At 38.6% G+C, this 18,469-nt stretch overlaps 1 protein-coding gene across 2 annotated transcripts; it reads right to left on the reverse strand.

The window, feature by feature from the left end:
- Positions 1-9,594: 9,594 nt before the first annotated feature.
- Positions 9,595-18,297, reverse strand: lbr (lamin B receptor). 2 transcript variants are annotated; one of them, XM_060866896.1, is made up of 14 exons: positions 18,220-18,297; positions 15,687-15,857; positions 15,307-15,492; positions 14,708-14,785; positions 14,080-14,242; positions 12,625-12,821; positions 12,262-12,316; positions 11,949-12,143; positions 11,752-11,855; positions 11,498-11,623; positions 11,064-11,232; positions 10,906-10,986; positions 10,692-10,814; positions 9,595-10,593 (listed from the first exon to the last, which is right to left on the reverse strand). In XM_060866896.1, the coding sequence occupies exons 1-14, from the start codon at positions 18,280-18,282 to the stop codon at positions 10,433-10,435; spliced, it is 1,872 nt and encodes a 623-aa protein (XP_060722879.1). In that variant the 5' UTR covers positions 18,283-18,297; the 3' UTR covers positions 9,595-10,432. The 2 variants fall into 2 exon arrangements, with proteins under 2 accessions (XP_060722879.1, XP_060722880.1); XM_060866897.1 differs by lacking the exon at positions 18,220-18,297 and adding an exon at positions 17,578-17,701.
- Positions 18,298-18,469: the final 172 nt, after the last annotated feature.

Here is an 18,469-nt window from a genome sequence, read left to right on the forward strand (position 1 = left end):
TAACAATCTGATGAGGAATTCTTTCTCAGGTGCTAGTGGGAGTTTACAGTTTGTCTGCGAGCACAGGGGACTCTCTCTCTCTCTCTTGCTCTGTGTGTGTGTGTGTGTGTGTGTGTGTGTGTGTGTGTGTGTGTGTGTGTGTGTGTGTGTGTTTGTGTCTCAAATTGCAAAAGCACAGTCTCAGTTGGGGCTACTTACATTTCTGCACGTGGAACAAAACAAAACATCAAAACATGCACATATATATATATCTGTGTGTGTGTGTGTGTGTGTGTGTGTGTGTGTGTGTAGAATTCACATATATTCATACTGCTATTACAAACATATTTATATATGTAAATATTTTACTAAATTATATGATTATATTATATGATTTTATGATCCATATACTGTGATAGAAGTAAAATGCTACAAATTCCATAGTAGTTGGAAATAATGCCAACTTTTTTTAGAAGAAAAAAGTTGTCATTTACAAGCGGTATCAGTCCCTTAAAATATGAGATTAATGCTCAATAATTCTATCGTTAAAGTATTGATTAGTCAAGAGTCAAATTAAATAAATATCTTGAAAAAAATAATACATTAGGTTCTGTACCAGAAACAATGCACGTTACCTAAATATGAAAAATAAACCCAGAATTTTATGAGAAGGAGTGTACGGAAGAAAGGTTTACAATCCCAGAAGTGAACATATGGTATAGTAACATGCAGCTCCAGGTAGTCTAAAAATAACAGGCTTGTGTGTGAAAGAAATAATAGCAATTGTTCCCCTATCATTGTCTTATCATTGTGCTGGCAAGTCTCATGCATTTATTATACCATCATGACGTCAGATGTGACTCAGTGTAACTAGGCATCACAGTGAAGGTCCTCGGATTTCAGACTGTGCATGGGTTTGCCACGGTGTTCCTCAGGGCTAATGCACCGCAGCTTTCCCAGAAAAGCGCGATTCACCTGCTTTTGATCTATGTATTGCAGCAGAGAGTTGATGTTGCAATCACATCTCCATGGGTTGTCATGTAGGTAGACATGCTTCAGTCCTAAAATGGTGAGATGGGCAACACGGTTATAAAGATGCGCTTTCTTAGGAGTCGCAAAGCAATACAGTACCTGCTTAGAGCCACTATGCACTACTGAGTTTGAATTACAAGAGTGAGTTGTTTCAGAATGTTTTGTGAGTTCTTGAGCATTAGGAAAATTCTACAAAACATTGGGTAAACATGACAATGATCTTATGAGGTCTATGGAGCTCTATCACTTTATTCTACATTACTGATAGATATGAGTTAAATATTTACCCTGAATGTTGGCCAACATATTCCCATCAATCGTCTGAAGTTGATTCCCACTTAGAGCCACCTGGGTAAGTTTAGGGGTATGGCGGAATACATCGGCTGGCAGGCTTTTAATCCAGTTTTTCCTCACATAGAACTCCTGTAGATTTGACAGACCCTCCAACATGGAAGAACTTAATGTAGAAAGAAGATTATTATCCAGCACCAACATCTCCAGGTTGTTTACAGTCTTAAAAGTCCCAGCTTGGATGTTCTTCAACTTATTGTTATCTAAATTGAGAAAGAGCAACTCCTCGAGCCCAGAGAAAGCTTTTGGAGAAATTTTTTGGATATGGTTTAAGGCGAGATCCAGCACTTTGAGAGCAATGAGGGGTTTGAAGGCATTTGGTGGAAGTGTGGTAAGAGAGTTCATGGGCAGGTCTAGATCAGAGAGATTTCTCAGACCAATGAACATGTCAGATTTGACAGTGGCAATCTGATTTTGGCCCAACATGAGAAAACGGAGGTTGAGAAGGTCTTTCAAGCCTTTAGAGGGGATGTTGGTTATCTGGTTTCCATTCAGGTTGAGAAGCATCAGTCTGCTGGCACCAGAAAAAGCCTGGGGGTGTATAGATCTAATCGAATTGCGTTCCAGATTTACACTCTCAAGTTTGGGAAGAGATCTTATGATGTCAGCTGGAAGTTCCTCGATTATGTTTCCACCTTATGAATAAAGGATAGAAGGGATAGAAAACATATATACTTCCTTTATTCATTCATTCACTCACTCATCTTCTACAGCTTATCCAAACTACCTCGGGTCACGGGGAGCCTGTGCTCAGGCGTCATCGGGCATCAAGGCAGGATACACCCTGGACGGAGTGCCAACCCATCACAGGGCACACACACACACACACACTCTCATTCACTCACACAATCACACACTACGGACAATTTTCCAGAGATGCCAATCAACCTACCATGCATGTCTTTGGACCGGGGGAGGAAACCGGAGTACCCGGAGGAAACCCCCGAGGCACGGGGAGAACATGCAAACTCCACACACACAAGGTGGAGGTGAGAATCGAACCCCCAACCCTGGAGGTGTGAGGCGAACGTGCTAACCACTAAGCCACCGTGCCCCCTACTTCCTTTATCATTTATTTCATTTATTTAATATATAAATCAGAGCAAAAGTAAACTGAGAAAAATAGTGGATTAACTCATCTGACTTACTCTGTTTAATTAGATAATTGAGTTGAATGTAGAAGTGAATTACTGAATCTTGCTTTAATTCGAAGTCATTAGTCAAGCTTTGTGATCCAATTTCTATGTAAGCTAATAGAATTTCTGCTTAGTTTGATTTGGGAGCTCATTTCTGTACATTTACAACGCATATCTCGGCATATTTCAAATCTCACTGAGGATGTTTTTGAAAGCTTTGCTCACCCATTTTTAAGATCCATGAATCCAGTGGGAACTGTAATGGAAACTGTTGAAGTCTTTGTTTAGAACAGTTAACTTCTGTTCTATTCACATTCTTTTTCTGGCTACATTTGCAAGCATTTGGGCAATTTTCTAAGGCCTCCGTCATCCATAGCCACAGAACTGCGAGTCCTCCAAGATGTTTCATATTCCTGAAAATATAAACATTATAATTATCTAAGTTCCACATTGATCTGATGATCATTGAGTAATTAATGAAATCATTAAAAAGTGTTGTTCTTCTATAAATAATCCATTAAAACAAATGCTCTAATTACATATGGCTTCACAGATTTACCTTAACGATAGGAAGTCTTTAGGTAGATCTTTAGGTCTTTAATGTACTCTTGCTCTACCCGAGTCCCTTCTTTCTCCTCTGCTTCTGCCTTGCAACTGTCTTCACTAGGAAGTGTGGGCATTTAGCCAAGCTGTCTAGACTACAGTAATGTGTTACACTCGTGTTTTATTCCTAGCACAGAACATCTGTAAACTCACAGTGTCTGGAGAAAAATTACACTGGCCCATGATGGCAGCGTTCCACCTTTAGATAGTGAAGGATAGAAAAGTGACACTCTGGTGTTACTGGAGCACACACACACACACAAAAATAAGACATTATCCATTTCAGCTCGTAGGCATTTCAGCTCGAAGAACATCATGTTTTCACGGCCATTTTAGAACAGTGGGTGGCGTCTCTACGTTCTCTGATGTTGCTATTACATTAGATTCTATAAAGATAGATGTGGGTGATAGAGCATAGTGCAGTTAATGAAAAGAAACAGCAAGACCTCACTGCACACATGGCCTCACCCCTGTTCTTGTGATGGGTATAACGAGTGATTTATCTATTTTGTCTCTCCTGTGGCTCCTTGCCAATTTCATGGCCTTTGTTTCTCTACTGCTTCAAATGGGATTACTGACCAGATTGTTTTCTTGTTGTTGTTGTTGATGCCTGTTGCTTATTATTGCGCCCATTGAAATGAATGTCCAAGCATGGCAGTGTTTTGCTTCTTACCTGGAGGGAGAGTCATATGGTGGGAATCCAAATCTACTCCATGCAGAGTCACCATAAGGCTCATATCTGTGTCGTCTTCTGTACTTCGACTTTACCCACTGCTCAGTGAGGTCTTATCCTCATATTGCTTTCCATACCACTGCAATGCTGATGACACCCACGCATCCCGTTTTTCTTCTACTTGCATAAAAAACACACTCATGCATGCATGAAACCTTGCAGCCAGAATTAACGCCCTGCCAAGGTACTGAGAAGAAAACTTCATTTTAATCATGTAGGAACTCTGGATGATCTTTCAGTTAATCAGTAGTAAAATATCTCTGACTCCAGTCTCTTATTTGAAGCTCATGTAAAACTTGGATAGCTTTTTTTATTTAAAAAATACCGTTTATCTAAGAAACACGATGCCTTCCTTTTAGTTATACAGTCGTAGCTAGATCAGATACTCTCTGACAGTTTGATCCATCCACAATATGTGATGCTGACATGAATGTTTTGGGGTGTGATTTATAGCATCCAAGGACAGATTAATAGATTCATTCACGCATAGATTTAAGAACAGGTTGGTTTGTGGACAAAATGATAAACAATACTTAATTATAGTGAACTGTAAGTGCAACGGATGAACACGTGGTCAGCTTATCCTTCAAACCAAGCACATCATTTCTTTACAGCAGATTAATCACATCAAATTAACCAAATCTTTGGTATTTAATCACAAATTAAAAAAAAAAAAAGTTATTTAAATAAATATTTAATTCTGGACTTTATTATTCACTTAACTTTGTGTGAGAACACAAACGAACGACATGAACTTGTCTGTTAGTTTACTGGAACAAATTGTTTCTAAATTATAAATTATGCTCAATTCCAGTTAAATACTAGTAAATACTCACTCACTCACTCATTTTCTACCGCTTATCCGAACTACCTCGGGTCAAGGGACTAGTAATACTAGTAAAAATAAATAAATAAATAAATAAATAAATAAATAAATTATATATATATATACACACATTATTTATTTATTTATTTATTTTTACTAGTATTACTAACACTATATACATACACTCATCAGCCACTTTATTAGGTACACCTGTCCAACTGCTCGTTAACGCAAATTTCTAATCAGCCAATCACATGGCAGCAACGCAATGCATTTAGGCATCTAGACATGGTCAAGACGATCTGCTGCAGTTCAAACCGAGCGTCAGAATGGGGAAGAAAGGTGATTTAAGTGACTTTGAACGTGGCATGGTTGTTGGTGCCAGACGGGCTGGTCTGAGTATTTCAGAAACTGCTGATCTACTGGGATTTTCACACACAACCATCTCTAGGGTTTACAGAGAATGGTCCGAAAAAGAGAAAATATCCAGTGAGGGCAGTTCTGTGGGCGCAAATGCCTTGTTGATGCCAGAGGTCAGAGGAGAATGGCCAGACTGGTTCGAGCTGATAGAAAGGCAACAGTAACTCAAATAACCACTCGTTACAACCGAGGTATGCAGAAGAGCATCTCTGAACACACAACACGTCAAACCTTGAGGCAGATGGGCTACAGCAGCAGAAGACCACACCAGTACTAGTAAGGTGTACCTAATAAAGTGGCCGGTGAGCGTATGTATGTATGTATGCATGTATGCATGTATGCATGTATGCATGTATGTATGTAACAAAACTTACCTTCAAATTAGATGAGTTCATTCTGAAGCACGTTACTGATGTTGGCCCGGGGTTGAGTGTCATCAATGCAGCACTACAGTCTTGAGTGTTTTCCAACTTTAAATGCACACGGGTGGATTTAGCTTTAATTACCGTGTAAGCGACTCGACTAGATGCTAAACTTGAACCATATAATTGACAGCATTATACTCTAACCACACATAAATCATTCAGACTAAGATGGTAATGCAGATGTAAATGAATACAAATCCAAACTGGGAGAAGCTATTTGGCAGCTTCAGATTTAAGTGTCTGCATAATGAAGCAAACAAAAAGTCACGTCAGTCAAGTCTTTCTTTTGATTTAGTTCAACATCATAAACTCCCTCAGCTGCAGGCTGCAACGTCCAATTACATCTAACTTCATGCTTCCAGATTAACCACAACATCAGTCTGATCCATTAGATTTTCAAATTAATTTCATTTTTGAATTGATTTACTCCCATTTTTTACGTTTACTATTAACATACAGTCGTAGGAACGTGTTTATTTAACACAGATTCAAACAGACTCGGAGATTGACTTAAAACCCAAAATCCTATGAAATACTTTAGAATCGATTGTTCTGAAAAGTTGCATAGAAATGAGTGCAGAGAGTGATTACTGAAGTATTCTGTTTGTATTCATGAAGCTGCAGTATTTCATGAATCCAAATGAACAATGATTTTAACACATTTGAGGAATCAGCTTCAGCTTTGTTACCTGTGTGTTGTTGTTAATTCTGTGTGATCTCCTCTACCGGAAATCTTCCCTCGGTTTGAACCGCATCACTTACAGAGAGAAACAGATCAAAACGGAGTCTCCAGGTATAATTCTGTCTCCTCTGACATGTTTGTGGCCTTTAAAGTTTTGATTAATTGTTTGATTGATTGTAAAATTGCATTCGATATTTTTAGTGATCAAAGTTTAGAGTTGGGAGTGTGTGTGTGCCCTGCGATGGGTTGGCACTCCGTCCAGGGTGTATCCTGCCTTGATGCCCGATGACGCCTGAGATAGGCACAGGCTCCCCGTGACCCGAGGTAGTTCGGATAAGCGGTAGAAAATGAATGAATGAATGAATGATTGTAAAATTGCATTTGATATTTTTAGTGATCAAAGTTTAGAGTTGGGAGTGTGTGTGTGCCCTGCGATGGGTTGGCACTCCGTCCAGGGTGTATCCTGCCTTGATGCCCGATGACGCCTGAGATAGGCACAGGCTCCCCGTGACCCGAGGTAGTTCGGATAAGCGGTAGAAGATGAATGAATGAATGAAAGTTTAGAGTTACTATTCATCTCTAATATCTATCGTAATGATCAAGCCTGAGGTGACGGTGGTGAGAAAAACGCCCTGAGATGATATGAGGAAGAAACCTTGAGAGGAACCAGACTCAGAAAATGAACCCAACCTCATTTGGGTGACACTCTACAGTAAATAATGTAAATGTAAATAATTTCATTTCTGTAACAGTTAACATGTGATCTAACATGTGATCATAGATGTGCACAGTTTCAGCATTAAGTCCTTATTATATACAGTATTAACCCCTCAATAATAAAGGCTACTTCAAAAAAAAAAACCTTTCTGCGCCAGGGTTGCTGTTCCGTGGCTGAGCCGAAGTTCTGACCCCAAACTCCAAAGCTGGGAGATGCAAAGAACCGGATTCCACTGAGCTGTAATGTGTATATGTGGCAATAATAAAGGCTTCTTATTCTTCTGCACATGTAACCAAACTCTCTATACCGTCCTCAGTGTACTGTCCTTTTGATTATTCTAGTAAACTGTTCGAATGAATGATATTGATTTTGATTATTTAACTGAAATTCAAGCATTTTTCCAACAGTAAACAGCTGCATTTACATGAAGAAGTGACTTCAAGCATCCATCAGAGCCATATGCTAATGCTAGTACAGATCAGGGTCTAACAATACTATACTAAAAACCTAAAACCCTGCTGGAGGACTACAGCATGCACATCTCAGTGTTTTTATTCAGTGCTTGGTGAAAAGGTAGGTCTTTGGGTGTTGTTGGAAGACAGCCAATGACTCCAGTAGAAATCCATCCCACCACCTGGCAGTACAGAGGAGACTCCTGATGCATGAATTCCTTGTGGTATGAAGGATGGTGGAGCAGATTGAAGGTGTCCTGGTGCAATGTTTGGCTTTGTAGGCAAGTGATAGTGTTTTACATCTGTTATGGGAAACTAGAAGCAGTCAGGCGTGAAGTGCAACTGCATTGTGAATCAGTTTCAAGGGCTGGATGGCACACAAGGAGCGCAAACAACCACACAAACACTATACACACTATACACACAGCTTGTCTATGGTCATGGGATCTGAATAAATGCCTCTCTACAGTAGAAGCATTGTAATGTGAATACTTTTATAATTGTATGCTTTGTGTGAGAAATTTCTCACTTTCAAACACTGGAAAGTTTCGAGGAGAAGCCAAAATTATCATGTTCCAATTATCAAACCCTGGCAAAAGGCACTAATGAGTGCAGGCTTTAATAGGATGTCGACCAGGGTCCTTATTTAAAGGTCATGTGCTGTTAAACCATCTATATCATCTGCAAGGAGTCCTGGGGAACAGCCAGTGTTCCAGTTCTTCCCAAAGGTGTTCAGTGGGGTTTAGTCAGTGGATAAAGGAATGTGTAACACAGTATAGATGTAATATTTACTGTGATATCAGCAGCCTCTTTTTTTGATGTGGATTCTGTTGTACCACATTAAAAAAAATAATGGAGGTACTCCTGAGTGCATCGCTGTTATTTCCTATATTCTCTAATAAAGTCAAGCTCAGCTCACTACTGACATCTTGCTGCCAGGACAGCTTTTAGATTTTAGATAAAGATTGTATTTAAAGTTTGTTCATATAATTCCCACTAGTGTGATTTGGTTTTGTAAATCTATTTGCAAATATCTGTAAAAGCAGAGTTGTAGAATTTGCGAGAAATTATTGCATGTGAGACAACAGACCAAAATTTCAGATATTTACTTCTGGATGTTTTTTTGTGGCAAAACAGCAGATATTGAAATATAGAACATATTGTCATTTTTGTCATTCTGTTGTCATGCCAATATATTGAGATACGTGAACGCATAATGCACAACAATTTACTGTTTGGAAAATTAGTAATACATGTCAGATAAACATGATCCAGTCTTCACAACAGCACCTGGACACTAAGCACAAAAAAAACCCTAAACTCATTTTTAGAGTGGACTTGATGAATTTTCCTTCTACGTAGCCCATTTATAAAGGCAAACACAGACAGAACTCATTAACCTAACTGAACATAAAATAACATGTGGCTTGAATCTGATTGCTGTTGTTTATTTTTATTTATTTATGTTATTGATGGGGACGTGGTAGCCTAGTGGTTAAGCTGTTGGGCTACCAATCAGAAGGTTTGTGAGTTCAATTCCTACGTCCACCAAATTGCCACTGCTGGGCCCCTGAGCAAGGCCCTTAACCCTCAATTGCTCAGTTGTATAAAAACGTAAGTCGCTCTGGATAAATGCTGTAAAATGTTTAAAAAATAAATAAATATATACAAGTAGGCTACACAAAATACTTTATTTTTGGCAAAACATACAATGAACATCCTGCCTTATAGGCAGCATTTGCTTTTTTTGTTGTTGTTGTTGTTGTTGATTTTATGGTCTATAAAACATCCCCGTGTGCTCCAATGGTCTTCCAATGAAAGCCAAACAAAACCTAAATCCACAAATCTGCAGTCGTCTCACAGCATTCAAATACTGACTTACCCTGATGAGACAACTGGGTAACTTGCTGTTGATAGTTTAGTTTAGTTTAGTTAAGTACAGGAACACTGAATGTCTTTTCATCAGCAATAATTGGTTAAAATTCCAAGCAAAACAAACCAGTAAACATCAGTAAAGCATGAAAGGTTCTAAAATGTACACTGTAATTGATCAGTACTGCAGTGTACATGCTGGATAATCTGCCCATTCAAGAAATACTGATTTGCTACACAGGACAGAAGCTTCCAGTCTTTTGATCAACCCGTTTTAAGAAGTAACTAAAAGGTTACCTAATAAACACTTCCTTCTGTGCAAATTATTTCTTACATTTTAAAGATTTGTGCCAAGACATTATACATGACATTAAAACATCTCAGCAGTTTATTTACATCTCATCAGCCTAATTCACCAACATTACCACAAGACACTGGAAACATTCATCCCTTTTATGTTTCTTCTTACATTAAAGATGTTTGCAAAGGTAGATTTCAGTCAAATAAAACCAGAAATGTGATATTTGGTGCCATGCATCATATATATTACAAGAAATAACAAATTAAAAAATAATAAAAAATAATAAATCATCTATTTCGGAACAAAATAAAATAAGCAATATGTAACTTAATAAGCATTCAGGCTAAAATGAACATTTTCACACAGAGCATGTAAAATTAATTTCAAAACAATTTGCCTTAAATTATATATAAAAAAATTATTTGTCCAATTTTCTTCTTATAAGAGCACTGGTCCTGAGACATAACGGTTTTCACTATACAGGGAAAAAAAAAAAAAAAGACAGACAGACAAAAGAGGAATACATACAATTATCACTTAATATCCAATCAGACATAATATACAAACGCATTAAAACTTAACGTATTGCAGAAAAACGCTGAGAAATAAAAAGGTAAAACAAATGGTTGAAAAGCTCATATATGGGGAAAGGTTATGGCAGAAATTGCTTGAGTAGAAAAACGTGTATGTACATTATTATACATAAGAGAGCTTATAACCGGGGCAAAATCTTTTTCTTTTACAAATAATTTTAATTAAAACTTTTTGTTCTCTGATCCAAATAGCTGCCGAGTCACTTAGTGATACGCTCCCTTACTTTCTTCTTCTTTTACTCTTAGAATTATTTTCATTCAGATTCTCCACAGGAAATTTTGTATGCCCCCAAACATGCGAGTGTGTTGTCAGTACACTCGGGGGAAGATGCGGTAAGGCACCGCTTTGCAATACTGCTCCCACGCCAAGCCGTATTTCTTCCTACACTGATGCTCACCCCGTGCCTCCCGATGCACCAGAAGGATGATCAAGTAAATCAGATAAAAATAAGGAATTATGTGATTAAAACCTGTTGAGAGTAACAAAAACAAAAGATGGGAAAAGATTAGATTAAAAAAATAAACAAACAGCTAAAAGACTTTCAGGAATCCAAATCCATCAACTTACCACATGTTAGGGACCAAGCCAGTGCCATGAGGATGTCTCCGAGGTAATTCGGATGACGGACAAAACCCCACAGACCAGAAGCAATGAGGCTCTTTCCAGTTGTAGTTGGAATTGTTTGCAGATCTAAACAAATAAGCAACCGGTGTGTCGTTTACATGCTTCGTAACCCACCAGAAATTTGGCAAAGGAATAAAAAAATTTAAGATATACATACGAGACAAGGTTGGATCGCTTGGATTTCTTCTGAAAGCAAATTTCTGAGAGTTGGCTTTCCGGAATATGTAGTAGCCAATTGCTGTAAAAACCATAAAACTATTAACATGCGGTCTGAGATTGTATAAGTATTCTGCTAAGAAAAGGAAACAAACTAACCGTTCAGTAAGACGATGGCAACAATCCAAAACACACACAGGTCATTGGGGTGACTGACAAGGTAGTATGACTGACAAGTGAAAGTAAAAGGAACCCAGGCCAAATCTCCAAAAGCCAACATGAACCCAAAGCCATCGTCAACTATATCCACCATGGTTAGAAGTTTCTCCTGAAATGCAGACAAATCAGTTCATCAGTCCAAAGCTGAACAGTGAGCAACAGAGTGTGTATTTCTGAAGGACGTCTAACACACAGCGTCCTCTGAGACACGTGTAGTCAGTTCCGTGTCTGTTCCGGCTGTGTGCATGTGGAGGCGATACAGGGTGAGTATGAGGGAGCGATGGATTTCAAACGGACATTTTTTAGGACGTGGATGGATAAATGAATAGATACGTAGTAATGGCATGATGTTAACTGTATCAGATTAATTGTACCTCATGCCAAAGGCCATCAACAACCCAAAGCATCTGGAAGCCATTCACAAGCAGCATGGCGTAGGAAGGGATGTCAAGATTCTGTAGTTTCATCTCGGCATGTAACATCGCAAAGTTAAACACGAGCTGGAAAAAAATAAATCATACTTGCATTAGGGTACAAATAAGTAATAAAGGATTTAGCGCAATTAGTATATTAAAATGCAAAACGATACGCATTTTAAAAAGATAATAGTTTAGACTTTAGGACCCACCCAACCAATAAGTCCAGGACGCATTTCACAGAAGAATTTGATATCAAAATCTTTGATTCGTGGATTCAGCTCACGTCCCATGAAAAAATCATACATCACATAACCTGAACAGGAAGATGTTAACAAGATTTTTCAAAACATGTTCAAATTACTTACTAATCAACTTAAGAGCGCTATATTTCACAGAACACAGTTACCGGAATTTCCAGCTGGAGAAAGCTCATCATCAGAGGCCCAACGGGAACGGACGAACAGGTAGATGCTGAGGAGGACGGAGATGAGCAGGGCTGAGGTGTAGAACTGGAGGATATGAGCGTGGATGTAGCCAAGGTCCACTTCGTTGTATACGCCAGCGCCTACTGCTATACCACTGATGAGGAGCGCATAAAACCCTACCAGAACACAGGACCAGAGAGTGTAGAGGAAAAAACACCCAGGTGCAAAAAACAAATAAATAAAAGACGCTCATCTGTAAATCTTACGATAAAGTATTAAAGTAACCATTCCTACCATTAATCCTGTATTTCAGTGTTTTTCCATTTTTTAGAGGCATCCCATTAACAACCTGAGGAATGAGAACAACAAGTTTGACCCACATGAGTATTCTATATAGAGATTTTTTTTCCAAACCCAGTTTGGAGAAAAAAAAAAAAGGGTCACTTTTAAAAGGCTACTAACAGGAGATAATAAATGAAAAAGTCAAGAGCCCGTGGACAAAACCTGCAGCCAGCTCTCATTTCAGTGCTGATTCCTATCAAGCCCTCCTGAAAAGGGAAATCAGGGTGTGGGGGGGGGTTTGGGATAGAGGTGTGTTGTGTTGTTTTTCATGTGCCTGAGACCCACATCACACCAGTCTTGTTGCGGTGGAAATACCTTGCCAATAGGGAGCAGGGAGAGGACAGCCTGGAAGAGCAGCCAAAGGATTGTGATGCCAAAAACCTGCCAGTCCCAGAGAGAGTCAAGTGGAGGAAGCATGTGAGGAAAGCTGAGGAGACTAGAATCCTTCTGGCCACAGAGAATAAGCAGTGCCAGCACCACCACAGGAAGCAGCAGCAGCAAAAACAATACACCTGAAGCAGAACGATAACCTATAAATAAATCTTGCTACAAATAGGTGAAAATTTATAGTGGGAAAAAAACCCTAATTAAAAATGCTTCCAGACTGGTGTAAAGCATAGTACAAATAAGCCTGTAGGAATTTAAAGGCCTTAATTATATCTAAGATAAGACCTAAATGAAGTGACACAGTGTGCTTCATTACAGTGACCCAAAAACAGATAACAAATTGTGTTATCAACTTTGACACATTATTCCAGATTTGTTGATGAGGCCTTTAGTGACCTGTAGCATGTATAAAGAAATGCTTACTTGAATTTTGAAACATTAAAAGAGGAAAACATCCGAGTTCCAATCGGAACATAGACGGCAAATGAGGAATCACTGAATAATCTGGTAAGCCTTTGTAATCACCTGATCTCCAGCTCTGGCAGCTGATTGTGGCCCAGGATCTTACCATGTCACGTTACGTGGATTCTATTTTAATTTTAATGTCTGCCAGGTAGAATTGGGAACCGAGAACCTTCTGTTTTTTAACAGGAACCGGAACCACAAGTAATTTTTAAGTTTCGGTTCCAAACGCGGTTCCGATGCGATGACGGGCAAAGTGCTGGGAGCGGTCACTTTAAATAGCCATGTCTTACCTCATGAATATTAACTGTTTTACAGTCACGCAACCAAATTAACGCAGCTTACCACAGAAATCAGTCACTCGCACTGCTGTGCTGAGGTACGCTTTGTGTTAAACTAAACACGTCTAAAAAAAAGTCTAAAGTGTGGATTCATTTCCAAAGCTACAACAATGAAGCAAATCTCCCCCCTCTGAGAGGGTTTTCTCCACCGCTGGAGATACAATAAGCCAGGAAAGGTCTCGTCTTCTCCCAGAGAAAGCAGACATGTTCATGTTTCTTCAGAAAAATTGCTAACTGTTTTGCTAAGTTGTAATTCTGGATGTTAAATATGATGTTGGATTTATTTCAATTTAAATTGATATGAATTGAAATGCTCTGTTTAAAATATTTAAAGAGTGATTAATAAACACAAATGGAATTGTTTAAGTATTGTGTATTATTTTACATATTTCTTTTATTATGGAATCGGAATCAGAACCGGGAATCGTAGGGCAGAACTGGAACCGGAACCAGAAAATTTATTTTGATACCAAACCCTACTGCCAGGAGCCCCTCAAATGTGTATCCTTGGTTGTGTTTGCATAAATTGAAGCTTGTGTGAAACTAAAACTAAAATATGAGGAAATCCAAGTCCTCTCACCAATCCTTCCTCCAAACTGCAGTTCAGTGGTCTTGCTGGTCTGCTGTGGTGTGGCCAGTAGCACAACTGGCTTCTTCTTCTCTATCGGTCGCTCTTCACCCTGGTCCTTCCGGCGACGAAGATTGTAGCGGCCACTTACCTGGTTCTCAGTTTCCTCCTTTACCTTATGTAAGAAATATGTAAATGATAAGATGTAAACTTTCATCATATAATGTATAGACATAAAAATACTAATCGTCAATAAGAGGCTCTAAATTCAAGTCATCTGAGTATAAAAACAATACATTCAATAAACGGCATAATAAATATATAATTTATTAATCATAAAATGCTGGTTATATTATGTGAGGTAGACTAAACCTTTAAACTCCCTGTTTATTATTACCCCTGGATGGAGAACACGATACATAAGAACATTGTAATCAGACCTGTAAATATAACCTTGCTCTATGGACATAAACAGCAGAAAGCTACAGGGATGACATTCAACTATGTAAGAAAAACCCCAGATGTTTTTCTACAGTCTTAGTCAGACTTAGTCACGTTTAAGAGGCCAAAATGTCTGTAAACAAAGCGTAGTTTTTTTTTTCACAGACAATCAACCATCACAAATATGCTGAATCCTCACCTCAACAACTTTGTTAGCCGTGTCATTCTCCTCTTTCTTTTCATGCTCATTGTTGCTATTGTTCACCAGTGACATTGTCTGAAAACAGTTGGGACAAATGATGAATAAGTAAGGTTAAACAAAAGAAAAAAAAAGATTATCAGACATTTTATTGGTATGGCAACAAAACACAAAAAAATGGAAAAATTCTCACACACACACACAAAACAAAAAATTCTTAAAGTATACAATGATGCCAAATGAACTTAGTAGGCCCATTTATATGATTTGATTCAAGGTTATTTGTCCTTCCTAGTGATCCCATGATAGGCTCCAACCAAGATAAATCAGTTAATACGGATGGGAAGGAGAAAGGAAAGAAATAATGACAGAAATAAAGACAAAAATAAAGGCAAACGGAATTAGCCCTGATAAATGTAAAATAAATATGAAATGATGCCTTGAGAAAGTAGGTTTTTTTTACCACGCTAAATTAAACAGAAATTGTTTCTATAATGTTCCAATTTCTGACTAGCTCAGTTAATTATTTGATTTATTTCACAGGCCACTGCTTCAGGAAATCAAGAAATGTTCAGAGCACCTAAGGTGGGCGTTCTTACCACAGGCGTGAGGCGCACCTCCAGTACATCTTTAAGTTTATCTCTGCGTGTCTCAGTGGTTTGGGATGTAGAGCGACGTGATATTCTTGCCGGAGAGCGTGATCTACTTCGCCGACTACGTGCTGGAGAACGGGAGCGAGAGCGAGACCGAGAGCGGCCAGAGCCCTGCTTAAATCCAGTCACGCTCTGCAAACACAGGATGTGAAGTTACACGTGGTGTCGTAAACTATAAAGCATAAAATTGTTACAGCAAAGTTAAGTACCTTTAATTTAACAATTTGATTAAATGTAAACCTTTGCAGCTTTTAAAAGTCCTTTTGACACATCAACAAAATACGAGAAATAAACTGGTGCAATTAAATCAACAATACAAGCCATACCTTGATATCTGCATCCTTCAGCTCCAGTTCTGTACCATCTTTGTAGATGACTGTGTAGAGCTGAGACTTGACAGAGTAACTCAACACTTTGACCTCATAGTAAAGGTTACTGCCGGGCCAGCGGCCCATCACAGTTTCTCCAACCTGAAACCGCACAACTGGCATCTCTACCTACAGCACAGTACATTACAAGAGACACAACATCATGCATTTTAGTCAAATCATATGCCTACCTTTCTATCACACAATTAACCAAGACTTTCAAGGTTCATAGACTTTTTAGTTGTTTGCTCTCTCTGTAACACACGTACACCTTTTGCTCTTAAAAATGACTTAAATCACTTTCTTTATGTTCACCTCAACAAAAAAAATACAGCAAAGCACAGGCACACTGAACATTGTGGACAATGAAGCTGTGCTGTCAGCAGTGTCCAACATAGAAGTGCTGACAGGATGATCCTCGCCAGCCTCCGTTACCCTACACTAATACAGGGGGATGACATTTTAGCCACATTAAAAAAAAAAAAAAATGAATAAATAAAATCCAGACATTCTCTGATGAACTGGGACACACAACTCATCGTAATACCTCGTATAACTACCGGTTATATATTAAGTCTTCATTCCTGTATTTTTGCCCATGTACTGTAGAATATACAGTATGTGCTCTGGTCGGCGCTGCTTTTGTGTATTGTCTTGTAGTGTTTTGTATTGTTTGTTTGTCTCGAACTGTTTACACAGGTGCACTTTATGTGGCTAGAACTAACTTACTTTGTACATATAAAAAACAGAAACAGAAACACACACACACACACACATATATATATATATATATATATATATATATATATATTTCCAATTATTGTTGTACCCCTGGATGGAGAACACGATACATAAGAACATTGTAATCAGACCTGTAAATATAACCTTGCTCTATGGACATAAACAGCAGAAAGCTACAGGGATGACATTCAACTATGTAAGAAAAACCCCAGATGTTTTTCTACAGTCAGCTCAGACTTAGTCACGTTTAAGAGGCCAAAATGTCTGTAAACAAAGTGTAGTTTATTCACAGACATGCTGAATCCTAACCTCAACAACTGTGTGTCTGGGATACAATAAAGCCTTACAGACATTTCTCTGTTTTGTTCTTATTGCACTTTTCTCCCAACATCTCATCCACTCCCACAGATGGGGCTTTATACTGTATTACAGGGCCATAAAGGAGGCGTTCTGCCTTTTCACGCAAATGTTTTTACGTTATATTACATTTTACAGTAAAAGTGAGCCATATATACGCGGTACACCGTGTAGCTTTAAGGGCGTTTATACCGGAGGAGAGAAAAGCGCCAAACCGCGCAGCTGCTCCTTTAACAAATCGGTCTGAAGGAGGGAAAACGTCATGTATTCAAACCCAGATATCTAACCGTGGTTTAACAACAATCAGTACTGCAGTACAAACACACACACACACGAGCAAATATCGACGTGTTTAAACAGATAATAATAATAATAATCATAATCATCATCACCATCATCTCTCAGGTCACACACACAGAGCTTTAGCTTAGCATACGGCTTGTTTTCCTGTCACAAGCCGGTCAGCAAACTTTCCGAAATAACAAACAACACACAGTTTTATTTGTATTTGCTATCCTGGTTAAAAATGTAATAAAAGCACAATATTCATATATTGTGTGTGAATATATATTGTGTGTGAATAACACGTTGTAAATATACGTCATAATTCTCTCCGTGTGTAAACTTGTAGTTTTCTCACTGAGAGCTGACAGAACAAACACTAACGGACGTTAACCGTCACACTAACGGACGTTAACCGTCACACTAACGGACGTTAACCGTCACACTAACGGACATAAACCGTTCCTACCTGTTTCTGTAGAAATTTAGCAGAGAAAAAATTCCCCCCACAAAAAAAAATTAAATTAATATTTAAAATAAAAATCCGTCCTGAGCGCTATAACGTTGTTCCTCCCTCTCTGACGACTCAACGCCTACGAAGGCGCGAAGCTCAACGATTGGCTGCAGGAATCCTGTTTTAAAACAGACTCGTTTTGTGATTGGACGAGCCGGGATTTTTAAAGAGTTCGCATGTAGCGACATCCAATCAGCAACCAGCTTTAGAGTTTCCGTTACTCTGTTTACAAAATGGAGGTTAGGCTCCTGCTGAGTGTTGATGCGTGTAGAAGAAAGAGGAGCTTTCTGTCACTCTAACACTCACTCTTACGTCATTTACATGATCTTTACACTTTTTACACGCTGTCTAAAAGGACAACCCTAGGCTTTGAGATAGGATTTGGTCATTTCCATAGTTAATGTAATCATGACATTGAATAGAAATTTCCTTTACTATCTACCTGTGTGTCTGTTTCTCCACATTTACACACAGATACTGTAATATTTAATGCTATATCCTGTGGTAATTTAGTGTACAATGTGGCTTGACTCTACACAGACTTCCTCTCTGAAGAGTTTCACCTTTACTACTCATTTGACCTGAAGTGAACTTTACCATGATGTTTAATTTAACCCAGATCATATCCATCCCCAGGTCCTTATAATGTCTCCTTTCCATATGCAGTTACACTCAAAATAGCATTAGATCACATTACATGTTCTGCCTCATTGGTGCTGACAGAAATGAGTTTAAGAAGGATGTTGGTTGAAACGTAGCTGTGAGCTCTGTAAATGCTCTGCAGTTTAGTCCAACCTCTTTCCTGTTTACTGCAACTGAACCGTTGCCACAAGAAAAGTGGCAGCAA

This window comes from Tachysurus vachellii, chromosome 3, assembly GCF_030014155.1.
Source record: "Tachysurus vachellii isolate PV-2020 chromosome 3, HZAU_Pvac_v1, whole genome shotgun sequence".
NCBI classification, from domain to species: domain Eukaryota; kingdom Metazoa; phylum Chordata; class Actinopteri; order Siluriformes; family Bagridae; genus Tachysurus; species Tachysurus vachellii.